The 23,976-nt window shown below is 35.1% G+C and overlaps 1 protein-coding gene and 1 pseudogene across 1 annotated transcript; both read right to left on the bottom strand.

The window, feature by feature from the left end:
• Window positions 1–16,092: 16,092 nt before the first annotated feature.
• On the bottom strand, window positions 16,093–19,061 carry LOC134248013 (heat shock 70 kDa protein 12A-like; annotated as a pseudogene).
• Window positions 19,062–21,167: 2,106 nt separating this feature from the next.
• LOC134248015 (heat shock 70 kDa protein 12A-like) lies at window positions 21,168–23,587 on the bottom strand. The gene is made up of 3 exons (XM_062730433.1): window positions 23,373–23,587; window positions 22,951–23,104; window positions 21,168–22,475 (listed from the first exon to the last, which is right to left on the bottom strand). Exons 1-3 carry the CDS (start codon window positions 23,580–23,582, stop codon window positions 21,490–21,492), a joined length of 1,350 nt encoding a protein of 449 aa, XP_062586417.1. The 5' UTR covers window positions 23,583–23,587; the 3' UTR covers window positions 21,168–21,489.
• Window positions 23,588–23,976: the final 389 nt, after the last annotated feature.

The raw sequence follows: 23,976 nt of genomic DNA, 5'->3' as shown, positions 1-23,976 counted from the left end.
GAATTATTTAAATGTGTAGAAAATTGTTCAGCTCTCTCTCTCTCTCTCTCTCTCTCTCTCTCTCTCTCTCTCTCTCTATTCATTCTTCAGAGGTCTACCATGATATTTACAAGAATTTTACACGACATATCCCCAATAATATATAATTATATATACAGTTAAACCTCTTTATCTCAAACTTGTAAATTAATTGTAAAAACATGTAATTGTACATTAACTGGGAAAGATTTCACCATATTGCAAAACAAATGTGTATAGGGGATTTACTGAAAACGTCCATCCTCTTTTCCTTTTTTATCATCTTCTATGCCATTAATTATAACGTATTTGATGGTCATATTTCTCCACAAAAAAATTGGATAGCTGGTAATTCTGGGGCGGTTTAAATACACTCCCTAAATTGTAGGTCGATCCGTATCATGGGCGGCGCAGAAATAGTGAGGGCTCAATTTAAACCAACAAAAAGGTAAACCCCACTTTTAAATGCCTATATTATGTCTAATGTCTATCTTTGCACGAAAGTGGGGGGGGGGGGGGGGGGGGGCAGACAGTGTTGCGATTAAACGCAGTATATGTACCAGATTGATTTAACACTTGTCGACAGGTTACAATTATCTTCCTTTCTTAAACTATTCTATTTGTATTAACTTCTTTTTATGAAAGTTACATGATCGAGTTTATAGTGAACAAAGCAAGCTCTGAAAAACTTTGATACATGTATTTCATCACTGTAATTTTTCTTTTCATGCGTGATTTTTTTTTCTTGGCTACATTGTAGCAGATCCTTCTCTTCACTGTGCACAAATGATGTTAATGAATGATAGTCAAAAGACGTTATCAAATGTCGTGTGTGCACATTGTGAGGCACAGACGCCGGAAGGGGGGGGGGGCTGCAGGCGTAGGATAAGCTCCCTTTCCACTTTCAAAAGGCATGTTGTATTGCAGTCAAAGAAGAGTAAGTGGTAGTGTTAAAAAAAATGGCAATGAAAAAAAGTTCCACACACACACACAATAGTGTTTAAGTACTTTTTTTGCATTTCAGGGTTTTTCAGGACTTATATTTTTCTCTTTCAATTAGCCCCCCCCCCCCCTCCCTACTTTCAATTTGCTTCTGACGCCAATGTGAGGGGAGGGGAAAGGGGGGAGTTGAACATGCTCTTCAATGCGTATACTCAATACTTGTAACGGTCCTGAAGCTAATTATAAATTCAGTTTGAATAGTCTCTTTAGAAACGGCTACAGTGTTTTATCAATCGCGTTAGTGATAACGTATTTTGTATTTCAGTGTGTGTGAGGGAAGTGGGTGGGTGGGGGGGGGGGGGGGGTATACCGTTATACCGTGTAAAGGTTTATGACAAATTCAGAATATATCAATAAAATATCCTGATATTTAGCCATCTTAGGGGATTTCCTAGAAACAAAATGAATTTAATTTTAAAACAAAATAATGAAATATTTTATACAATTTATTGTATTTTTCTACGAAATGATAGAGTTGACAGCAGTTTAGTATTTTTTTACAGGTGTATTTGCTATTTTCCAATGTGACTGTGGCTTATTTAACCACAGAGACGGAAATTGTATTTTATGGTTAGGGATCGGACATATCTCGGTCACATTATATTGTACATCATTAGGGGACAAGGTCACCTTATATTGTACATCAGTAAGGGGACCAGATGTCACCTTATATTGTACATCAGTAGGGGCATCAAAGGTCACCATATATTGTACATCAATACTTCAATAGGGGGCCAGAGGTCACTTTATATTGTACATTAGTGTGGGTACCAGAGGGTATCTTATATTGTACATTAGTAGGGGGACCAGAGGTCACCTTATATTGTACATCAGTAGGGGGACCATTGTTCACCTTATATTTTACATTATCAGGGGGACCAGAGGTTACCTTCTGTTGTACATTTTAGGGGGACCAAAGCCACCTGATATTTTACATTGTCAGGGGGGTCAGAGGTGCCTGATATTGTACATCATTAAAAACTAATGATCACACTATTTGGAACAACAATGAAGAAATTGGAAGACAAGTAATATTTACATCAACAGGGAGATTAGGGTTCACCTAGTGTTGTAAAACTAGAAGGGAGACCAGGTGTAACCTTAAATTGTAAAATCAATGGGGAGACCAGAGGTTTACTAATATTTTAAATCAATATGGAGATCAGAGATATCATTATATTGTAGATCAATAGGGAGACCAAAGGTTACCTTATGTTGTAAATCAATAAGAAACAAGAGGTCACCTTATATTGTACGTCTACAGGAAGATCAGAAGACACCTAATATTTTACATAAATATGGAGATCAAAGTACTTATTTGCTGACCTGAATCAACTCATGTGACTTATTATACCCCACTTTGAAAAGCGGGAGGGTATGTAGTAATCGGTATGTCCTTCCGTCCGAATGTCTGTCTGTTACGCTTTGGGGTACCCACTTCTTCGAGAGCATCATTTAGTGAGCTCATTGCTCAGAGTACCTCTAGTTGCTATCTGTTTTTTTTTGGGGGGGGAGGGGGGGGGGGGTCGTGCGCTGTGTATTGTGCGTTGGCATTTGAACAGCTTTTCTCTGCAATCGCTCAACCATTTATAACAAATGGCATAAAGCTTCTATGCATGAAAGGGGATTTTTTTAATCATGGTCCCTGCTCTCCACCCCCCTGGGGCCAGGGGGAAAATCACTACAATTGATGCAATCTTTAAAAATCACTACAATTGATGCAATCTTTAAAAATCGTCTTTACTCATTGACATCTAGCTGTAAAACAGTTGGCATAATTATTATAAGCATCGACTCCTCTACCAAAATTGTGAAATTCATTGTACAATGATCAGGGGCTCTGGGGTTAGGACGGGGCAATAAAAATTATAAAGTGAAAGGCTTTTTTTCTTTGAAAAATTTTCCCTCTGCTCCTGTTATTATATTTAACAAACTAACTACATGCATAGTTATGATAAGAAAGGGTTTCTTCAATGTTTTGAAATTCATGACCCAAGGGTCAGGGGTTTTGGTGTTAGAGTGGGGCTACATTAATTGCAAAGTTAAAATACGTGTACTTTAATTCTTTTTCTTTTTCTCTGCTCCTGGATATTAATTAAACAAACTACATATAGATATGATGAGCAAGGGAGCCTCTTCCAGAATTTTAAATTCAAGGCCCCTGGCTCTTGGGTACCATTGAGGGGTGGGAGCTCTAATTAAATACTGTTATTGAATTAATGCTTTGAAATTTGTTCTATAGTATAAACTAAAAATCTTTTATGGCCTTATCCAAAATTGTAAAGTGTATGACCCCATGATGAGGGTTTTTGTGGTGAATGGGCACTGATTATTATTCCTGATTACATGTATTTGAAATTCATTTTTTTTTATTCCCCTACGCTCTCTTTTGGTTTTAAGTAGTCAAACTAAGCATGCTAAGCATATAGTTATTATGAGCAATGGTGTTTTTTTCAAAATTGGAGAGCCCTCACTGCTCAAAGGCCCTGAGTGCCGAGTATTGGTCTAAATTTGAATCCCTTCACGGGCATATGGTGACGTCTCCATATGAGTGAAAAATTCTCGAGAGGGACGTTAAACAATATACAATCGATCTAGGTCAAAGGGGCATAACTCTGTCAAAAATGGTGCATTCGTACCCAAAACACATTTATTTGATAAATCTGTGTACAAAAATTCCATTTCAGTATGTACAAAGGTTGTTAAGAAAATAAATAGAAACTAAATGGACAGACGGACAGCAGTAAAGCATTATACAATCCCGTCTTCTAAGGGGAGGGGGGCATAAATATAAAGTGACCTTTGGTCAACATATTGATGTACAGTGTACAATGTAAGTTGACTTCTGGTCAACTAATAATTAACGTTTAAAGTGACTTTTGATCTACCTATTAATGTAAAATTAAAATATAAGGTGACCTCTAGTCCTTCTAGTGATGTACAGTATAAGTTGACCTCTGGTCCCTTTTGTGTTTTATAAAGTGACCTCGGAATCTGCTCCCCCTATTGATGTAAAATATAAATCCAACAACAGACTCATGGAACACATTGCTCACAGAGCATTGTGAATTGCAAAAAAAAAAGAAGCAAAAATACATTTGGTATTGAAGAGCTTTAATGCATAAGTGGTCATTAACTACCCTGAAAAGGCAAGGGGAGTATGATTTGAACAAAATCAAATCTACAGTAAGAATATTTATCTATATTTTTGAAGGTGTCTTTTTCCCTACATTGTGGCCCCATCCTATCCATGGGGATCATGATTTGAACAAACTAGACTACTCTAGACTATCTTATAATGATCCCAAATGGATTTCATATTTCCTGACCCTTGGTTCTTGAAAAAAAAACTCTTTAATTATGCGATTAATTTTTCGCTAATTCATAATTGTCTCCCCTTCATTTCAACAAACTTGAATCTCCTATACCTAGGGATTCTCTGAGCCAAATATGGCTAAATTTGGCTCCTTAGGTCTAAAAAAGAAGATGGTATTGTTAAAGGTTTAGGACAAAGGCAACGCCTACAACATGACCTAGCGCCTGTTAGAAACATGCATCTTTATAATGTGGTACCTGTACGAGGTAAGTATCTTACGACTTTTCAACTTTATACACAACCATTCCCCACGATAAATTAAATCCAGGCTTTTTGATATCATTGACAGCTGCTTTTTCAATAAAAATGGAACTCGTAAATATACTTACCTGGTCATTGGTCAATTGCAAAAATATTTTATTAAAACACATTCTGATTGCACACACAAGTACTCTGAAGTTGACATCAAAGAGATGCTTGAGTTTCTGATTGACAATATCTATGTAGTTTTGGAGACCAGGTATTCCAACAATCTACTGGAATTCCAATGGGTACCAATTGCGCTCCGTTATTAGCGGACCTATTTTCTATATTCATATGACGCAGAATTTGTGCAAAATCTAATGCATGAAAAGAAGAAAACACTTTCTGTGGCCTTCAAATCGACATTTAGATATATCGACGACGTATCGTCAATAAACAATGGTCATTTCCATTTCTACATCGATACGATATGTCCTGGTGAGCTTGAGATAAAAGATACTACAGAGTCTAACACATCTGTTTCATACTTGGATATTTTACTTGAAAAAGACATTAATGGTAATCTAACAACCAAGCTATATGATAAACGTGATGACTTGAACTTTTCTATCGCCAGCTTCCCTTACACATGCAGCAATATACCTTCATCGATACCTTGGTCGATACAATGGCCTTGTCAGCAAATATAATTTATCATTGAGACAAATGCTGACTTACGTTTTGCATACTGTACAATTATGGACTTCAGTGTAGGTCGATATGTGGTTATAAAGACTCATGATAATTAAAATTGACCGAAGACACGGAAAGTGATAGCGACCGAGCCTGCTGTCACAATGACGGCGAGCACACGGCAGGTGTGACCGGTCAGCGGGGGATGCTCACTCCTCCATGGTACCTGATCCCACCTCTGATGTTTTGGAGGTCCGTGTTTGCTCTGCTCCTATTTTGTATTGTATTATAGACTTTGATATTAAATACTCTTCGTTATCTCCATATCTTTCTTAAATACGGTACCTGTTACAGGTAGGTAGCTTTAAATTTGGTACATCTTACAGGTCGGTATGTTAAAATAAGACATCTGTAAGAAGTATGAGGGTTAAAGTTCTAGAATTTCATTGTGTAAATATCTGGTACCTGTTACAGGTCGGTGAACTAATACCTGGTACCTGTTTCAGGTCGGTATGTTATAATCAGACATCTATAAGAGTAAGAAGGGTTAAAAAACTAGCATTTGATTGTGTAATAATCTGGTACCTCGTACAGGTCGATGAGCTGAAATCTGGTACCTGTTACAACTCAGTATGCTATAATCAAACATCTGTAAGAGGTAGGAAGGTTAAAGTACTAGTATTTGATTGTGTAATAATCTGGTACCTGTTACAGGTCGGTGAGCTGATATCTGGTACCTGTTAAAGGTCGGTGAGCTAATATATCTGGTACCTCTTACAGGTCGATATGTTATAATCAGACATCTGTAAGAGTTAGAAGGGTTAAAGTACTAAAATTTTATTGTGTAAATATCTGGTACCTGTTACAGGTCGGTGAGCTGAAATCTGGTACCTGTTACAAGTCGGTATGTTATAATCAGACATCTGTAAGAGGCAGGAGGTTTTAAGTACAAACATTTGATTGTGTAATAATCTGGTACCTCTTCCAGGTCGGTGAGCTGAAATCTGGTACCTGTTACAAGTCGGTATGTTATAATCAGACATCTGTAAGAGGCAGGAGGTTTTAAGTCCAAACATTTGATTGTGTAATAATCTGGTACCTCTTTCAGGTCGTTGAGCTGAAGTCTGATACCTGTTACAAGTCGGTATGCTATAATTAGACATCTGTAAGAGGCAGGAGGGTTGAAGTACTAGCATTTGATTGTGTAATAATCTGGTACCTCTTACAGGTCGGTGACCTAAAATCTGGTACCTCTTACAAGTCGGTATGCTATTATCAAACATCTGTAAGACGTAGAAGGGTTAAAGTACTAGCATTTGATTGTGTTATAATCTGGTACCTCTTACAGGTCGGTGAGCTGAAATCTGGTACCTGTTACAAGTCGGTATGCTATAATTAGACATCTGTAAGAGTTAGAAGGGTTAAAGTACTAAAATTTTTTTGTGTAAATATCTGGTACCTGTTACAGGTCGGGTAGCTGAAATCTGGTACCTGTTACAAGTCGGTATGTTATAATCAGACATCTGTAAGAGGCAAAAGGTTTTAAGTACAAACATTTGATTGTGTAATAATCTGGTACCTCTTTCAGGTCGCTGAGCTGAAATCTGGTACCTGTTACAAGTCGGTATGCTATAATCAGACATCTGTAAGAGGCAGGAGGGTTGAAGTACTAGCATTTGATTGTGTAATAATCTGGTACCTCTTACAGGTCGGTGAGCTAAAATCTGGTACCTCTTACAAGTCGGTATGCTATTATCAAACATCTGTAAGACGTAGAAGGGTTAAAGTACTAGCATTTGATTGTGTTATAATCTGGTACCTCTTACAGGTCGGTGAGCTGAAATCTGGTACCTGTTACAAGTCGGTATGCTATAATTAGACATCTGTAAGAGTTAGAAGGGTTAAAGTACTAATATTTTATTGTGTAAATATCTGGTACCTGTTACAGGTCGGTGAGCTGAAATCTGGTACCTGTTACAAGTCGGTATGTTATAATCAGACATCTGTAAGAGGCAGGAGGTTTTAAGTACAAACATTTGATTGTGTAATAATCTGGTACCTCCTTCAGGTCGTTGAGCTGAAATCTGGTACCTGTTACAAGTCGGTATGTTATAATCAGACATCTGTAAGAGGCAGGAGGTTTTAAGTCCAAACATTTGATTGTGTAATAATCTGGTACCTCTTTCAGGTCGTTGAGCTGAAGTCTGGTACCTGTTACAAGTCGGTATGCTATAATTAGACATCTGTAAGAGGCAGGAGGGTTGAAGTACTAGCATTTGATTGTGTAATAATCTGGTACCTCTTACAGGTCGGTGAGCTAAAATCTGGTACCTCTTACAAGTCGGTATGCTATTATCAAACATCTGTATGCGTAGAAGGGTTAAAGTACAGCATTTGATTGTGTTATCTGTAAGAGGTCGGTGAGAAGGTACCTGTTAAAGTACTATAATTAGAATTTAATTGTGTAATATTTTTTTGTGTAAATATCTGGTACCTGTTACAGGTCGGTGAGCTGAAATCTGGTACCTGTTACAAGTCGGTATGTTATAATCAGACATCTGTAAGAGGCAGGAGGTTTTAAGTACAAACATTTGATTGTGTAATAATCTGGTACCTCTTTCAGGTCGTTGAGCTGAAGTCTGGTACCTGTTACAAGTCGGTATGCTATAATTAGACATCTGTAAGAGGCAGGAGGGTTGAAGTACTAGCATTTGATCGTGTAATAATCTGGTACCTCTTACAGGTCGGTGAGCTGAAATCTGGTACCTGTTACGAGTCGGTATGCTATTATCAGAAATCTGTAAGAGGCAGAAGGTTTAAGTACTAGAATTTAATTGCATAAATATCTGGTACCTGTTACAGGTCGGTGAGCTGAAATGTAGTACCTGTAAAAGATCGGTTCGGTTTATTCATGTATATGTATCTGCGAGGCACAATGTTTTATTTAATTGAATCAAGAATGGTTAAATATCTGGTACTTGATTAGGGTAGCTTAAGTGCAATTCCATACCCTTTAGCAGTACCTAATTGATGTATGAAGGTTCCTTTCTGAATTATACCTTTTACATATACACACGCAGTCCCTATAACAGGTAGTTGGCTTTTTACGCCGGTATCTGTTGTAGAGATAGAAATTATCAGATCCTGATTCATATTACTACTACATAGGCAGCTTCATAACCTGATGCTTATCATATTTAATAAATGAACCAACTTGAAGATTTTACAGGTAACTTCATATTCTGATATCTCATACAGGTAAGTTAGTACCTGTAAGAATTAGGGTGATTCATTATTGTATGTCACACCTGTTTATCCGTTTCTGTCTGTTTTCTTCATGCATAGGCGTCGGAACCAGGGGGTTGAGGGGAGGCTTAGCCCCCCTCCCCCACACTTTTTTGCAAATATATACTAAATATAGGCATGCATTGAAAATTGGAGTTTACCTTTTTTGTTGGTTCAGCCTACCCCCCCCCCCTTTCAATTAGCCCCCCTTTCAATTTGCTTCCGAGGCCTATATCATGTTTAGGATCACATTCATACGTATGCTTTCTTTTTTTATTCTTGAGGTCTTTTTCTTTTTATTTCAGTTGCATGCAAGAAAAGTTCATTGCCAAGCCATGCCTTAGAGAAATGTTCTCATTTATTGACACATTTTCATGACGCCCTATATTTGATAATAGTCGGAAGAAACATTTCAATATACATGTACATCTATCATTCATCCAGCTACTTCGCAAAAAACTTTGATATGACACACGAATTAAATCAATATCTTTCGCTCTATGTTCCATTTTTTTTCGCTGCATTTACACATAGCTTTAAATAAAACAATTTCAAACTGTTCTGGCTCATTGTATTGATCTGGAGATGTGGAATAAATTTCCCTAAATTTTCCTCGAAAATATTTTGTGTGCGATAATGATACTTTTTTAAAATGCCAAATAGAAAATAAAATGATTTCAAGTGCTTATAGGAATTAAATACTGAAAATTGTTAAAACAGTTCGAATAAAAAGTTTATGTTTGAAAAAAAATCTAATTATAAATGATTAATTGAAATATATATCATATGCCGTTAAAGTATTGCTGTGAACGTTTTTGTTTAATTATGCCATTTATGCCTACTTCAAACCAATATATGCAAAAAATTTTAAATCGACATATAAAAGACGCATTCCGTTCATTAAATTCCTCGTCTTGCATTGACTGGGTTTATCTGTGTGTGTGAGTGGGGGGGGGGGGGGGGGGGGCAGTGGGGGGGGGGTTGTGTAAGGGTGGTAATCGCGCGCCTCTCCCAATTTATTCAGGATGTGATCTCTAAGCAGGGCAAATATGTACTTATAAATATAAATTATTTATAGTACTTAACGTCAATTTCTTTCTAATTTTTTTAATTAATTTTTTTGGAGGATGGTCTGTAAAACACCTTTGTTTTCTATTGAATATAATTAAAATTGTTATGTCGACCCCCCCCCCCCAACACCCACACCCTCCCTCACACACACACACTGAGTTTCTTTCCGTTTTACATATTTACATAAGCATGAACCAAACGAAGAACGAATTAATATGGTTTCATTATACGTCACAGTAATGCGAGATAACTCGTGTACACTTATGGAAAGATAACTCCTGCCACCTTCCAGGCGGTACCAAATAGCCTCGACCATTGAAATAACGACCACTATTGAAATAATTATATCAGTAGTGGTTGAGAGTGCATTTCACTAGCAAACATAGTTAGTAACCACTATTGAAATACAACCACTATTGAAATAATTATATCAATAGTGGTTGAGAGTGCATTTCAATAGCAAACAAAGTTAGTAACCACTATTGAAATACGACCACCATTGAAATAATTATTTCAATAGTGGGTGAGAGTGCATTTCAATAACAAACATAGATAGTAAAAACTGTTGAAATACGACCACTATTGAAATAATTATTTCAATGGTGTGTGAGAACGCATTTCAGTATGATAACCGTAGGTTTAAACCACTATTGAAATACGAGCACTATTGAAATAATTATCTAATAGTGGGGAAGAGTGCATTTCAATATCATAACTATTGGTTTCAACCACTACTGAAATACAACCAGTGTAGAAAGAAAAGTTGCACCTCGTAATTTTTAATTTTTTATCCAGAATTTCACAAAAATTGGATTTGGAGTGAAAGGCTGAATTTTGAACAACACAGAAGGTTTAAAATTTCTTTATATTCTAGAAATTTATTATTTGCATCATTTTCAATGAAACCAGACCAACAAATATATACAAATCCAGGCATCCATATTTTGTTTGTATCATTTTTCCTCAAATGAAGATTTAGATAATTATAATTTCAAAAGTGATTTAAATAAAATTATTTTGAAAGTTGCTGAAAATACTTCAAAAATAAATCCATAATTTAATTCATATTGAAATCTTTATTTCAAAAGTGAACATTATTTCAATAGTGGTTGCACCCAATGTTTGTTATTGAAATGAATCCCACCCACTATTGAAATAAATATTTCAAAAGTGGTCGTATTTCAATACGGGTCATTACCTACGTTTGTAATTGAAATACATTCTCAACCACTATTGATATAATTATTTCAATAGTGGTTGTATTTCAATAGTGGTTACTAACTATGTTTGCTATTGAAATGCACTCTCAACCACTATTTATATAATTATTTCAATAGTGGTCGTATTTCAATAGTGGTAACTAACTATATTTGCTACTGAAATGCACTCTCAACCACTATTGATATAATTATTTCAATAGTGGTCGTTATTTCAATAGTGGTTGCAACATAGCCATTTACATATATGACATGATATACAGAGGATATTAAATAACAAATAAAAAATCAAGCATTTCCTCTCATAGTTATGACGTCATTTTAAAAATATAAAACATGACAATGAATTACATACTTCAAACGTGTATAGACCCAATATATAAACGAATACAAAATAGAATATTGAGTATAGTATTAATTTTTAATGTACAAGTGATAAATAAATAATGTTAACACAACTGTCATTCAAACTTCAGGAAAAATAATTTAAGGTTCATCTTCAAGAAATTTGAATTGGTATGACGTTTCTTCACCAGTTCTAACAACCAAACACTTCACTTCTATTTCAGTGTCCCCAATAAAGCAAGCTAACTTTGACCTCTCTGTCTAATCCGCCGGTGGTGTCTCGCATTGGAACATCAAAACTTCCTAGATATGTGCATCCTGGGTCATCAACATACATGGGGTTATCGACTTCTGATTTATACAAGGAAATGTGCATACTTTCTTGGTCAGCTTTCAGAGGCGTATAAGTTTTTTTCTGCCTGGGCCACGTTCAATATGAGTTCGTCGTCTTTCTTTACTTGTCTACTAAAAAGATCGTCACATTTGTCCACTTTATTTACTTGAAATTTCTTTGATTCTTTGTGTATCTTGGCATCAAATGTTCGAGTTGAAGCTATTCCATAAGTTCTCTGCGCTATTCGGCAGTCGATCGTACTGGGATCTTTTCCAAAAAGCACCGCACCGCGAAGTACTGTCAGTCCACTTCCTGGGGAACAATGACCCGATACTTGGAGCAAAAAGCACTTTTTATTGCATCTTGCAAAACTGGTGACTCTGAAAACCCACCTACCATAAGGATAAAGTCAACACCTTTCGCTTTTGGTGATTGGAGAAGTTTTCTAACATGATCGACCACTCTGTCGCAAGTGGTCCTAAAGAGGTCTACAAAAGTTGCACGGTTTATTCTCAGTTTATCTAACTCTAGATCAATATTGCCCTTGTATTTGGTACATGCAATCATGCCTGCCAAGTTTCCGCAAAGTTCAACCAAACTAAGAGGTATTTTCAATGTAACAAACGCTTCATCCTCCTTACTTTCGTTTCTCTTCCTCTTCTTTATTTCGAAATCCCTAAACAATTCGAGGTAGTCGGCCGTATATGTGCGGCGGAATTCCTCCATCAGGTCCTCTCCTTCAATCTCAGAACAGCCTCGAAGGCTTTGTCCACGCTGACCCCTCCCCAGTCCCCTCCACTGGCCCTCAGCTTTCCTCCGTCTATGACCTCGTGAATAGTTATGTCGATAGTTCCACCTTTGAACAAAGAATCTTACAATAAGAAATTGAAGTTTTATTAATGAAGAATTGTTCCGTGTAAAATATTCAAACTTGGGAAAGTAATTTAATTCATCTCTCTCAAATTCGACTCTCATTTAATAAAATAAGTCATTGTTATAATAACATCACTAATAAAGATTGAAGGGTTTGATTTAATTATGGTTAGAGAATAAATAAAAAAAAGAGGCCCATGGGCCTTATAGGTCACCCGTTTATCATGAAACATCTTTCCAACAATTGAATTTGATTCGTGTTTTAAACCTGAGGCCATGAAATTTACAATTTTGAAAGAGTCACCATTCCTTATCATAACTATACACTTAGCATTCTTACTTTGGTTACTTAATACCCAGAGGTAGATCAGAGTACTAGTAACAAAGTGAAAATGCGCATCCACTTTATAAGTTGTGCACCCCATCCCACAGGAACCACTGACCCTGAGGCCACATCTTTCAAAATTTTGGAAATTTTATTTCATCATGCTGTTGATTAATACCAAAGTCCAGATTTCAAATAATTGAACTATTTTCAAGCTACGCCCCTTCCCCATAGACAATTAATACACAGGAGCAGAGAGGAAGCTTTTCAAAGAATTAATGTATTTTTCACTATATAATAGTTATCAATACATCCCCGCCCTAACACCAGAACCCCTGACCCAGGGGCCATGAAATTCACAATTTTTGAATAGGCACTCTTGGGCATCATAACTATGTATATGGTTCATTTGTTTAATACATAGCAGCAGAGGAGAAGATTTTCAAAGATTTAATGTATTTTCGCTATATATAATCAGTACAGCCCCGCCCTAACACCCGAACCCCTGACCCAAGGGCCATGAAATTCACAATGTTTAAAGAAGCACTCTTGGGCATCATAATTATGTACTTGGTTTGTTTGTTTAATACCCAGGAGTGGAGGAAAAGATTTTCAAAGAAATAATGCACTTTTACTATATGATTTATATAGCCCAACCCTAACACAAGAACCTCTGACCCAGGGGCTATGAATTTCACAACTTTGGTAGAGGACTCATTGTTGTTGTTGCTAATTACAATCATGCCAACAGTTAATTACAATACATGCCAACAGTTTGAGTACTTGATGTCCATGAGTAAAGAAGAATGCAAAGATTTTTAAAGATTGCATTTATTTTAGGGGTTTTGGCCCCACTCCTCGGGCCCCAGGAGAGCGGACCACGAAATTCACAATTTCCCTTTTACCCGTAGATACTGTATACCAAATTTGGTTGAAATTGGTTCAGTGGTTCCGGAGAAGAAGCTAAAAATGTTCAAAAGTTTACGACCAATGAACGGCGTACGACGACAGACGAAAACAGATAGCAGTAGGTCACCTGACTTTTCTCAGGTGACCTAAAAACGAAAATAAAGATTATTGGAACATGTGAATAGATGTACAGTCAATGTTCCGTGTACTAGAAATTGAACACGGTAACTCAGTACACATCTTTAAGGAATATTTATGCCTCCTTTTATGCCAACTGCTATGAAAAAAGACAAATGTATACATGTATTGAGGTTGAATTTTTATCGATCAAAATAAAGGTTTTGATCAATAAACAAAAATTGTAGTTAATATAAGCATCAAAGGTTACCAACCAAAAATTGATAATTGTTCTTTACCCATATGAAATATTTCTAACATACATGTATAATAATAACAGAGCACAAACTCTATATTGACAACTGTTTGCGGAAAATTATTGTAAAACATGTATATACAGTTTATTTCATACAAAACAAAATCAAAAATTTAACATGTAAATACAGAGAGTATACAATGTAGTTTGAATCTTATAACATTGTCAAAAGTGGGGGCAATCATATACAAATGATAAGATCATGTTTTTAATGATCTTTGATATTTATCAGGCACAAAAAAATAACAAAGATAACTTGGGTCCCTATACATCCTTTTATACCTAAATTCCGATATTATTTGTATCATTTCCGCTCTTTATAACGTTTGGGAGATTCTTTTTCTACAGTATATCATAAAAATGATTTTTAAGTTACCATGGGTTATGAAAATTCTCAGAAAGGGGTGGTTGGGCGTTGTTAAATTATTTATCTGTCAGGGGAGGGGTCTATGTCATAGAGACTTTTACTAAAGGATCCAGCAAGAATATCAGAAAAAAATAATGGAACCCATTTTTTCGTTTGAATCTTTAATAATGAAGTATATTGTTCATCTCAGAGTGGAACCGCTTCAAGTTTCTGAAAAGATTTTAGTCTTCACTTCCAAACTTTGATTAGTTTTAAAATGAATAGGACAGAAAAATAATTGACCTAAGATTTGAGGTAAATGCATAGAATGTTTTTATACATGCCAACTGTAATTTCAATATTTCGGAATTACGAGGGGTTATCAAAAAGTTCGTGGACTAGCGTCGTAAAATTAAAACCGCTTTAGGTACATCAATGAATTTTAAAATATTTAGGTAGCATCATCTTTCCTATCTACAGAATAAACCACAAATTATAAATTACATTTTTTAATAAATTAGTAATGTTTTTGTAAGCAATGGTATGTCTAGGTGGCGCAACCTCGAACACGACGTTTTTGCGACCTATGTGTAACTGAGACAAACTGTGTTGATATGATCATTTGACATCCAAAAATCCCGTTAATTCATGTATGTGTCCGGACACAATCGTTCCACAAAATATGAAAATTTCACTTCATTCTGGAAGTTCTACGAATATTTATCGTAAATTTTACACAGAATATCCAAACAAATGAGGCCTTGTAAATGACGTCAAAAGGGGGGAGGGGTTTCCGTTTCAAAAATTCTGATAAGTTTTACCCCTGAAAAAACTGGTATAGACCTACAATATGTTGAAATTGGCTACAGAGAAACAATATGTATCCAGAGTACTTGTCTTTTAATGTCAAAATAGATTCAGAGAGAAAAGGGATACACGTTTAATGTCGATTTGCAGTCAAGGTGTGAAAAATCAATCATGTCAAAAATGACGTAGATAATGTGTTGTAGATATTGAAATCCCAGAAGCAATATATGCCAGCACAATCAAGCAAAGATCTCTCCCAATGTATTAATCCATTAGGAATATTATATTCATTGAAGGCCACTGTTCATGACATTGTAAAGTCATATAAACAAGGCGGGTTTGGGTCCTTACTCAGCTCCAGAGAATCTCATCAAGTGTATGAGGTAGGGAAGCGGACATTGAAAAAACAATGACTTTATCGGACGTCATGAAAATAAACGACGACAGCGCCGGGTGATCATACAATGTCGTTTTCATTTTAAAATAGTTTGGCAAATAATGAACGTATCAGGCTAAAATTTTCAACATTTCTTTGTTTTTTGTTGCTTTATGTTCCATATAAATTTTTAAAGCACAGACTAAATACTACTAATTATATAGCCTCAGTCCACGAACTTTTTGATAACCCCTCGTATATACCCTTATATGAAGACGTTGTTCTTCATTTGAACAAACTTGAAAGTTTACAAACGAACGGACAGACAAACTAACAAAGCCCATGTGATATTTATGTTCAGGGGAGAAAAAATACATAGCCATTTACATATACGACATGATATACAGAGGATATTAAATAACCAATAAAAGATCAAGCATTTCCTCTCATAATATGACGTGACAATGAGTTACATACTTCAAACGTTTATAGACTCCCAATATATAAACGAATACAAAATAGAATATTGAGTATAGTATTAATTTTAAATGTACAAGTGATAAATAAATAATGTTAACACAACTGTCATTCAAACTTCAGGAAAAATAATTTAAGGTTCATCTTCAAGAAATTTGAATTGGTTTGACGTTTCTTCACCAGATCTAACAACCAAACACTTCACTTCTATTTCAGTGTCCCCAAAAAGCAAGCTAACTTTGACCTCTCTGTCTAATCCGCCGGTGGTGTCTCGCATTGGAATATCAAAACTTCCTAGATATGTGCATCCTGGGTCATCAACATATATGGGGTTATCGACTTCTGATTTATACAAGGAAATGTGCATACTTTCTTGGTCAGCTTTCAGAGGCGTGTAGGTTTTTTTTCTGCCTGAGCCACGTTCAATATGAGTTTGTCGTCTTTCTTCACGTGTCTACTAAAAAGATCGTCACATTTGTCCACTTTATTTACTTGAAATTTCTTTGATTCTTTGTGTATCTTGGCATCAAATGTTCGAGTTGAAGCTATTCCATAAGTTCTCTGTGCTATTCGGCAGTCGATCGTACTGGGATCTTTTCCAAAAAGCACCGCACCGCGAAGTACTGTCAGTCCGGCTTCCTGGGGAACAATGACTCGATACTTTGAACAAAAAGCACTTTTGATTGCATCTTGCAAAACTGGTGACTCTGAAAACCCGCCTACCATAAGGATAAAGTCAACACCTTTCGCGTTTGGTGATTGAAGAAGTTTTTTAACATGATCGACCACTCTGTCGCACGTGGTCATAAAGAGATCTACAAAAGTTGCATGGTTTATTCTCAGTTTATCTAACTCTAGATCAATATTTCCTTTGTATTTGGTACTTGCAATCATGCCTGCCAAGTTTCCGCAAAGTTCAACCAAACTAAGAGGTATTTTCAATGTAACAAACGCTTCATCCTCCTTACTTTCGTTTCTCTTCCTCTTCTTTATTTCGAAATCCCTAAACAATTCGAGGTAGTCGGCCGTGTATGTGCGGCGGAATTCTTCCATCAGACCCTCTCCTACAATCTCCGTTAGAACGGCCTCGAAGGCTTTGTCCACGCTGACCCCTCCCCAGTCCCCACCGCTGGCCCTCGTCAATTCCCTCAGTTTTTCTTCGTCTTTGACCTCGTGAATAGTTATGTCGATAGTTCCACTTTTGAACAAAGAATCTTACAGTAAGAAATTAAGGTTTTATGAATTAAAAAATGCTCGAAGTAAAATATTCCAACTTGAGAAAAATATTCTAATTCATCTCTCTCAAATTCGACTCTCATTTAACAGGTCTGGACGATTTCTAAATAAGGAAGTCAAGAACGATAACCGTGAATTGCTATTAATTAACGGAATAAAGTTATAAACAAGGCACTACTCCTTCTGACCAATCAAATAACAGCATTTAGACAAACCCTTAGAGAAAATAAATACTGCAGTAAAACACGTGTTTTTTTGCTCAAAACATTTTTTAGAACATACTTTTTGTAAACTTTATGCGTATTAGGGAATAATATAATATTCATGACAATTCTACCGTGAACAAACACGACTTGAAAGCTTAGAATGCGTTTTAAGTGGGAAAAAAAAATCTGTCTCTAGGAGGTAGCAATCCCAAAAGTTTAACTTACGTTTAAAATTTGATATAAATACGGTAAATATTCAGTTTTTAGAGCCTGACATAAAAATCTTATCGAAAAGATATCAGTCTTTATTATTTTTGAATGTTTTGAATAAAAATGTGGGGATTACCTTATTCTTTGAAAGTTTTCATCTAACTTCTACAGATTTTTTGTTAAAAAATCTTTTTGAGGAAAAAAAAAAAAATAAAAGCACGTGATATCTTTTTGTTTTTTTAAAATATGTTTTGGGGTGTGTAAAAATGCTGTTGTCTGATTGGACAGAAAAATAATTACGTGTACTTAATGTACATTTATAGCAACTTTCGGTTATCGTTCTTGACTTCCTTATTTAGAAATCGTCCAGACCTGTTTAATAAAATTATTGAATTATTTTCAAGCTACGCCCCTTCCCCGTAGAAAATTAATACACAGGAGCAGAGAGGAAGATTTTCAAAGAATTAATGTATTTTCACTATATATATAATAGTTATCAATACAGCCCCGCCTTAACACCAGAACCCCTGACCCAGGGGCCATGAAATTCACAATTTTTGAAGAGGCACTCTTGGGCATCATAACTATGTATATGGTTCATTTGTTTAATACACAACAGCAGAGGAGAAGATTTAATGTATTTTCATTACATTATCAATACAGCCCCGCCCTAACACCAGAACCCCTGACCCAGGGGCCATGAAATTCACAATGTTTAAAGAAGCACTCTTGGGTATCATAACTATGTACTTGGTTTGTTTGTTTAATACCCAGGAGTGGAGGAAAAGATTTTCAAAGAAATAATGCACTTTTACTATATGATCTATTTAGCCCACCCTAACACAAGAACCTCTGACCCAGGGGCCATGAATTTTACAATTTTGGTACAGGACTCATTGTTGTTGTTGCTAATTACAATCATGCCAACAATTTGATTGCTTGATGTCCATGACTAAAGAAGAATGCAAAGATTTTTAAAGATTGCATTTATTTTAGTGGTTTTGGCCCCACCCCTCGGGCCTCAGGAGAGCAGGACCATGAAATTCACAATTTTTGTTTCCTTTTACCCGTAGATGCTGTATACCAAATTTGATTGAAATTAATTGGTTCAGTGGTTCCAGAGAAGAAGCTAAAAATGTTCAAAAGTTTACGACCGACGAACGACGTACGACGACAGACGAAAACAGATAGCAATAGGTCACCTGACTTTACTCAGGTGACCTAAAAACGAAAGTAAAGATTATTGGAACATGTGAATACATGTACAGCCAATGTTCCGTGTACTAGAAATTGAACACGGTAACTCAGTACACACCTTCAAGGAATATTTATACCTCATTTTATGCCAACTGCTATGAAAAAAGACAAATATATACATGTATTGAGGTTGAAATTTTATCGATCAATATAAAGGTTTTGATCAATGAACAAAAATTGTAGTTAATATAAGCATCAAAGGTTACTAACCAAAAATTGACAATTGTTCTTTATCTATATAAAATATTTCTTACATACATGTATAATAATAACAGAATACAAACTCTATATTAACTATTGTTTGCCACCAAAAACTATTGTAAAACATGCATATATAATACAGTTTCCTTCATACAAAACAAAATCAAGAATTTAACATTTAAATACAGAGAGTATACAATGTAGTTTGAACCTTATAATATTCGCAAAGGTGGGGTCAATAATCCACAGTTTAGAAGATCATGTTCATGATGATCTTTGATATTTATCAGTCACAAAAACATTACAAAGATAACATGGGTCCCTATATATCCATTTATACCTAAATTCCGATATTATTTGTATTATTTCCGTTCTTTTAACGTTTGGGAGACCCTTTTTCCACAGTATATAATAAAAATTATTTTTAAGTTACCATGGGTTATGAAAATTCTCAGAAAGGGGTGTTAGGGTGTTAAATTAACTATCTGTCAGGGGAGGGGGGCTATGTCGTAGAGAAATTTACTAAAGGATCCATCAAGAAAATCAGAAAAAACGATGTAACACATTTTTTGTTTGAATTTTTAATAATGAAGACTATTGTTCATCTCAGAGTGGAACCGCTTCAAGTTTCTGAAAAGATTTTAGTCTTCGCTTCCAAACTTTGATTAGTTTTAAAATGAATAGGACAGAAAAATAATTAACCTAAGATATGAGGTAATTACATAGAAGATTTTTATACATGCCAACTATAATTTCAATATTTCGGAATTATATACCCTTATATGAGAACGTTGTTCTTCATTTGAACAAACTTGAAAGTTTACAAACAAACGGACAGACAGACAAGCAAAGCCAATGTGATTTTTAAGTTCAGGGGAGAAAAAATACACACATGCAACCACTATTGAAATAACGACCACTATTGAAATAATTATATCAATAGTGGTTGAGAGTGCATTTCAATAGCAAACAAAGTTAGTAACCACTATTGAAATACGACCACCATTGAAATAATTATTTCAATAGTGGGTGAGAGTGCATTTCAATAACAAACATAGATAGTAAAAACTGTTGAAATACGACCACTATTGAAATAATTATTTCAATGGTGTGTAAGAACACATTTCTATATGATAACCGTAGGTTTAAACCACTATTGAAATACGAGCACTATTGAAATAATTATCTAATAGTGGGGAAGAGTGCATTTCAATATCATAACCATTGGTTTCAACCACTATTGAAATACGACCAGTGTAGAAAGAAAAGTTGCACCTCGTAATTTTTAATTTTTTATCCAAAATTTCACAAAAATTGGATTTGGAGTGAAAGGCAGAATTTTGAACATCAATGAAGGTTTACAATTTCTTTATATTCTAGAAATTTATTATTTGCATCATTTTCAATGAAATCAGACCAATAAATATATACCAATTCAGGCATCCATATTTTGTTTGTATCAGCTGTCCTTAAATGAAGATTTAGATAGTTATTGAAACAATAATTTCAAAAGTGATTTAAATAATTATTTTGATAGTTCCTTATAATACTTCAAAAATAAATCCATAATTTAATTCATATTGAAATCTTTATTTCAAAAGTGAACATTATTTCAATAGTGGTTGCACCCTATGTTTGTTATTGAAATGAATCCCACCCACTCTTGAAATAAATATTTCAAAAGTGGTCGTATTTCAATACGGGTTATTACCTACGTTTGTAATTAAAATACACTCTCAACCACTTTTGATATAATTATTTCAATAGTGGTTGTATTTCAATAGTGGTTACTAAGTATGTTTGCTATTGAAATGCACTCTCAACCACTATTTATATACATGTAATTACCGGTATTTCAATAGTGGTCGTATTTCAATAGTGGTAACTAACTATATTTGCTACTGAAATGCACTCTCAACCACTATTGATATAATTATTTCAATAGTGGTCGTTATTTCAATAGTGGTTGCAACATAGCCATTTACATATATGACATGATATACAGAGGATATTAAATAACTAATAAAAAATCAAGCATTTCCTCTCATAATTATGACGTCATTTTAAAAATATAAAACATGACAATGAATTACATACTTCAAACGTGTATAGACTCCCAATATATAAACGAATACAAAATAGAATATTGAGTATAGTATTAATTTTAAATGTACAAGTGATAAATAAATAATGTCAGCACACGTGCCATTCAAACTTCAGGAAAAACAATTTAAGGTTCATCTTCAAGAAATTTGAATTGGTATGACGTTTCTTCACCAGTTCTAACAACCAAACACTTCACTTCTATTTCAGTGTCCCCAAAAAGGCAAGCTAACTTTGACCTCTCTGTCTAGTCCGCCAGTGGTGTCTCGCATTGGAACATCAAAACTTCCTAGATATGTGCATCCTGGGTCATCAACATACATGGGGTTATCGACTTCTGATTTATACAAGGAAATCCGCATACTTTCTTGGTCAGCTTTCAGAGGCGTGTAGGTTTTCTCTGCTTGGGCCACGTACAATATGAGTTTGTCGTCTTTCTTCACGTGTCTACTAAAAAGATCGTCACATTTGTCCACTTTATTTACTTGAAATTTCTTTGATTCTTTGTGTATTTTGGGATTGAATGTTCGAGTTGAAGCTATTCCATACGTTCTCTGTGCTATTCGGCAGTCAATTGTACTGGGATCTTTTCCAAAAAGCACCGCACCGCGAAGTACTGTCAGCCCGGCTTCCTGGGGAACAATAACCCGATACTTTGAACAAAAAGCACCTTTTATTGCATCTTGCAAAACTGGTGACTCTGAAAACCCGCCTACCATAAGGATAAAGTCAACACTTTTCGCGTTTGCTGATTGGAGAAGTTTTTTAACATGATCGACCACTCTGTCGCACGTGGTCCTAAAGAGGTCTACAAAAGTTGCATGGTTTATTCTCAGTTTATCTAACTCTAGATCAATATTTCCGTTGTATTTGGTACATGCAATCATGCCTGCCAAGTTTCCGCAAAGTTCAACCAAACTAAGAGGTATTTTCAATGTAACAAACGCTTCATCCTCCTTACTTTCGTTTCTCTTCCTCTTCTTTATTTCAAAATCCCTAAACAATTCGAGGTAGTCGGCCGTATATGTGCGGCGGAATTCCTCCATCAGACCCTCTCCTACAATCTCCGTTAGAACGGCCTCGAAGGCTTTGTCCACACTGACCCCTCCCCAGTCCCCACCACTGGCCCTCGTCAGTTCCCTCAGTTTTCCTTCGTCTTTGACCTCGTGAATAGTTATGTCTATAGTTCCACCTTTGAACAAAGAATCTTACTATAAGAAATTAAGGTTTTATGAATTAAAAAAAGCTCGAAAAAAATATTCAAACTCGAGAAAAAGATTCTAATTTATCTCTCTCAAATTCAAGTCTCATTAATACATTAGTTGTTGTTATATAAAAATTAATAAAATAAAGAGAGAAAGATTTGATTTAATTACAGTATATTAGTGAATAAATAAAAAATGCATTTATTTTTTATCCTTATCCATCATTTGTGCAATTTATAATATATCTTAGAGTGCGACATTTGATTTTTTCCTTTCAATTTTCACTGTAACACGAAAACGAGAATCTCAACAAAGAAATACTATATTATGAACAATTGAATATATTTTCGGTTTCTATTCCAAGGATTTAATTATACAGTATGTGTTGTGACTTGAGGATGCAGTTCTAAATGGTTAAATAAGGAGATATCTTAATTCCTTTTATATTAATTAAGCACGGACCTCCTGCATCCAGAACAAGATATTTGCTGCCCACTTGAAAAGAGTCTATTCTGTTATCACTTCCTTGAAGTTTTTCTACAGGTAGATGTTTGCACCAGATGGAAGCTGCCTCTGGTTCTAGTGCGATTCGTAGTTTGTCTCTGTCTATACCTGCCTAAAAACCAATTATTATGAAACCTTAAAATCCTGTTAAAACATATAGAAGTTAAACATTTTCTTAACTAATAATATGTGTTAAAGTTCGTTTCATAAATAAATATTTTTGAAAATTTCAAAGTAGTGTTTAACCGAAGAGATTTAATTTTTTTTTTTTTTACAAGATTGTGCTTTCGATTTATAGCATTTTTCCCATTTCAAAATTCCCGTACATAAATGTGTTTAAAAGACCCAAACAAATTAAAGAACTGCTAATTATTCATTACCTGTTCTGCAGCCTTTCTCATGAATTGTTTCGCGGGATCGTCCCAAATTGCGGGAACAGTAACAACCCAAAATATGTCCTTATCTGTAGCAATGGACTTCCTTTGTTCTAAATTTTCTAATAGATGTCTTTTTAAGTAGCGTATGGCATGAGCGAAAATATCTACAGCTGGTATCTCTCTGTTTAAAATGTCTGGAATTGTAGTGTTCATCGTTAATCGCTGAAAAAATTAAAATATATATAATTAAGTGTCAGTACTATGATATACCGCAAAACTTGTTTTCTTTAGCCAAAATACCAGTATACCTTTTATCAGGCCATTATGCAAGGGGTGGTTAATATGTTTTAAAGTTTTTTTTTCAAGTTGTATACCAAATGTTTTAAGGTGTTTTTTTTATAATAGTTAATCAAATTAATTTTTATTAACGAATGATACTAATTATCAAGAAACGAATCCCAATTTAGTGTGTTGTGTCCTATTATCACCTTGCTGGATATAATGCATTTTGTCCAATTCGTGCACAGAAATTTATTTCAAATATGTGCTTGAGGACAGGATTATTCGTGCCCAGTGATTATTTTTAATTAACTTTTATTTTTGAACT

This window comes from Saccostrea cucullata, unplaced genomic scaffold (assembly GCF_032062105.1).
Source record: "Saccostrea cucullata isolate Sc308-1 unplaced genomic scaffold, CSIRO_AGI_Scuc_v1 ctg1834, whole genome shotgun sequence".
NCBI lineage: Eukaryota > Metazoa > Mollusca > Bivalvia > Ostreida > Ostreidae > Saccostrea > Saccostrea cuccullata.
This window is presented reverse-complemented; position numbering and strand designations above follow the sequence as displayed.

Excerpts from the sequence above, each read along its gene's own strand:
- LOC134248015 (XM_062730433.1), bottom strand. The coding sequence starts at position 23,582 with ATGAACACTACAATTCCAGACATTTTAAACAGAGAGATACCAGCTGTA. Across the intron at positions 23,105-23,372 it reads TGAGAAAGGCTGCAGAACAG|GCAGGTATAGACAGAGACAA; the intron begins GTAATGAATAAT and ends ATTGGTTTTTAG. Across the intron at positions 22,476-22,950 it reads TCTTGTTCTGGATGCAGGAG|GTGGAACTATAGACATAACT; the intron begins GTCCGTGCTTAA and ends CTTTGTTCAAAG.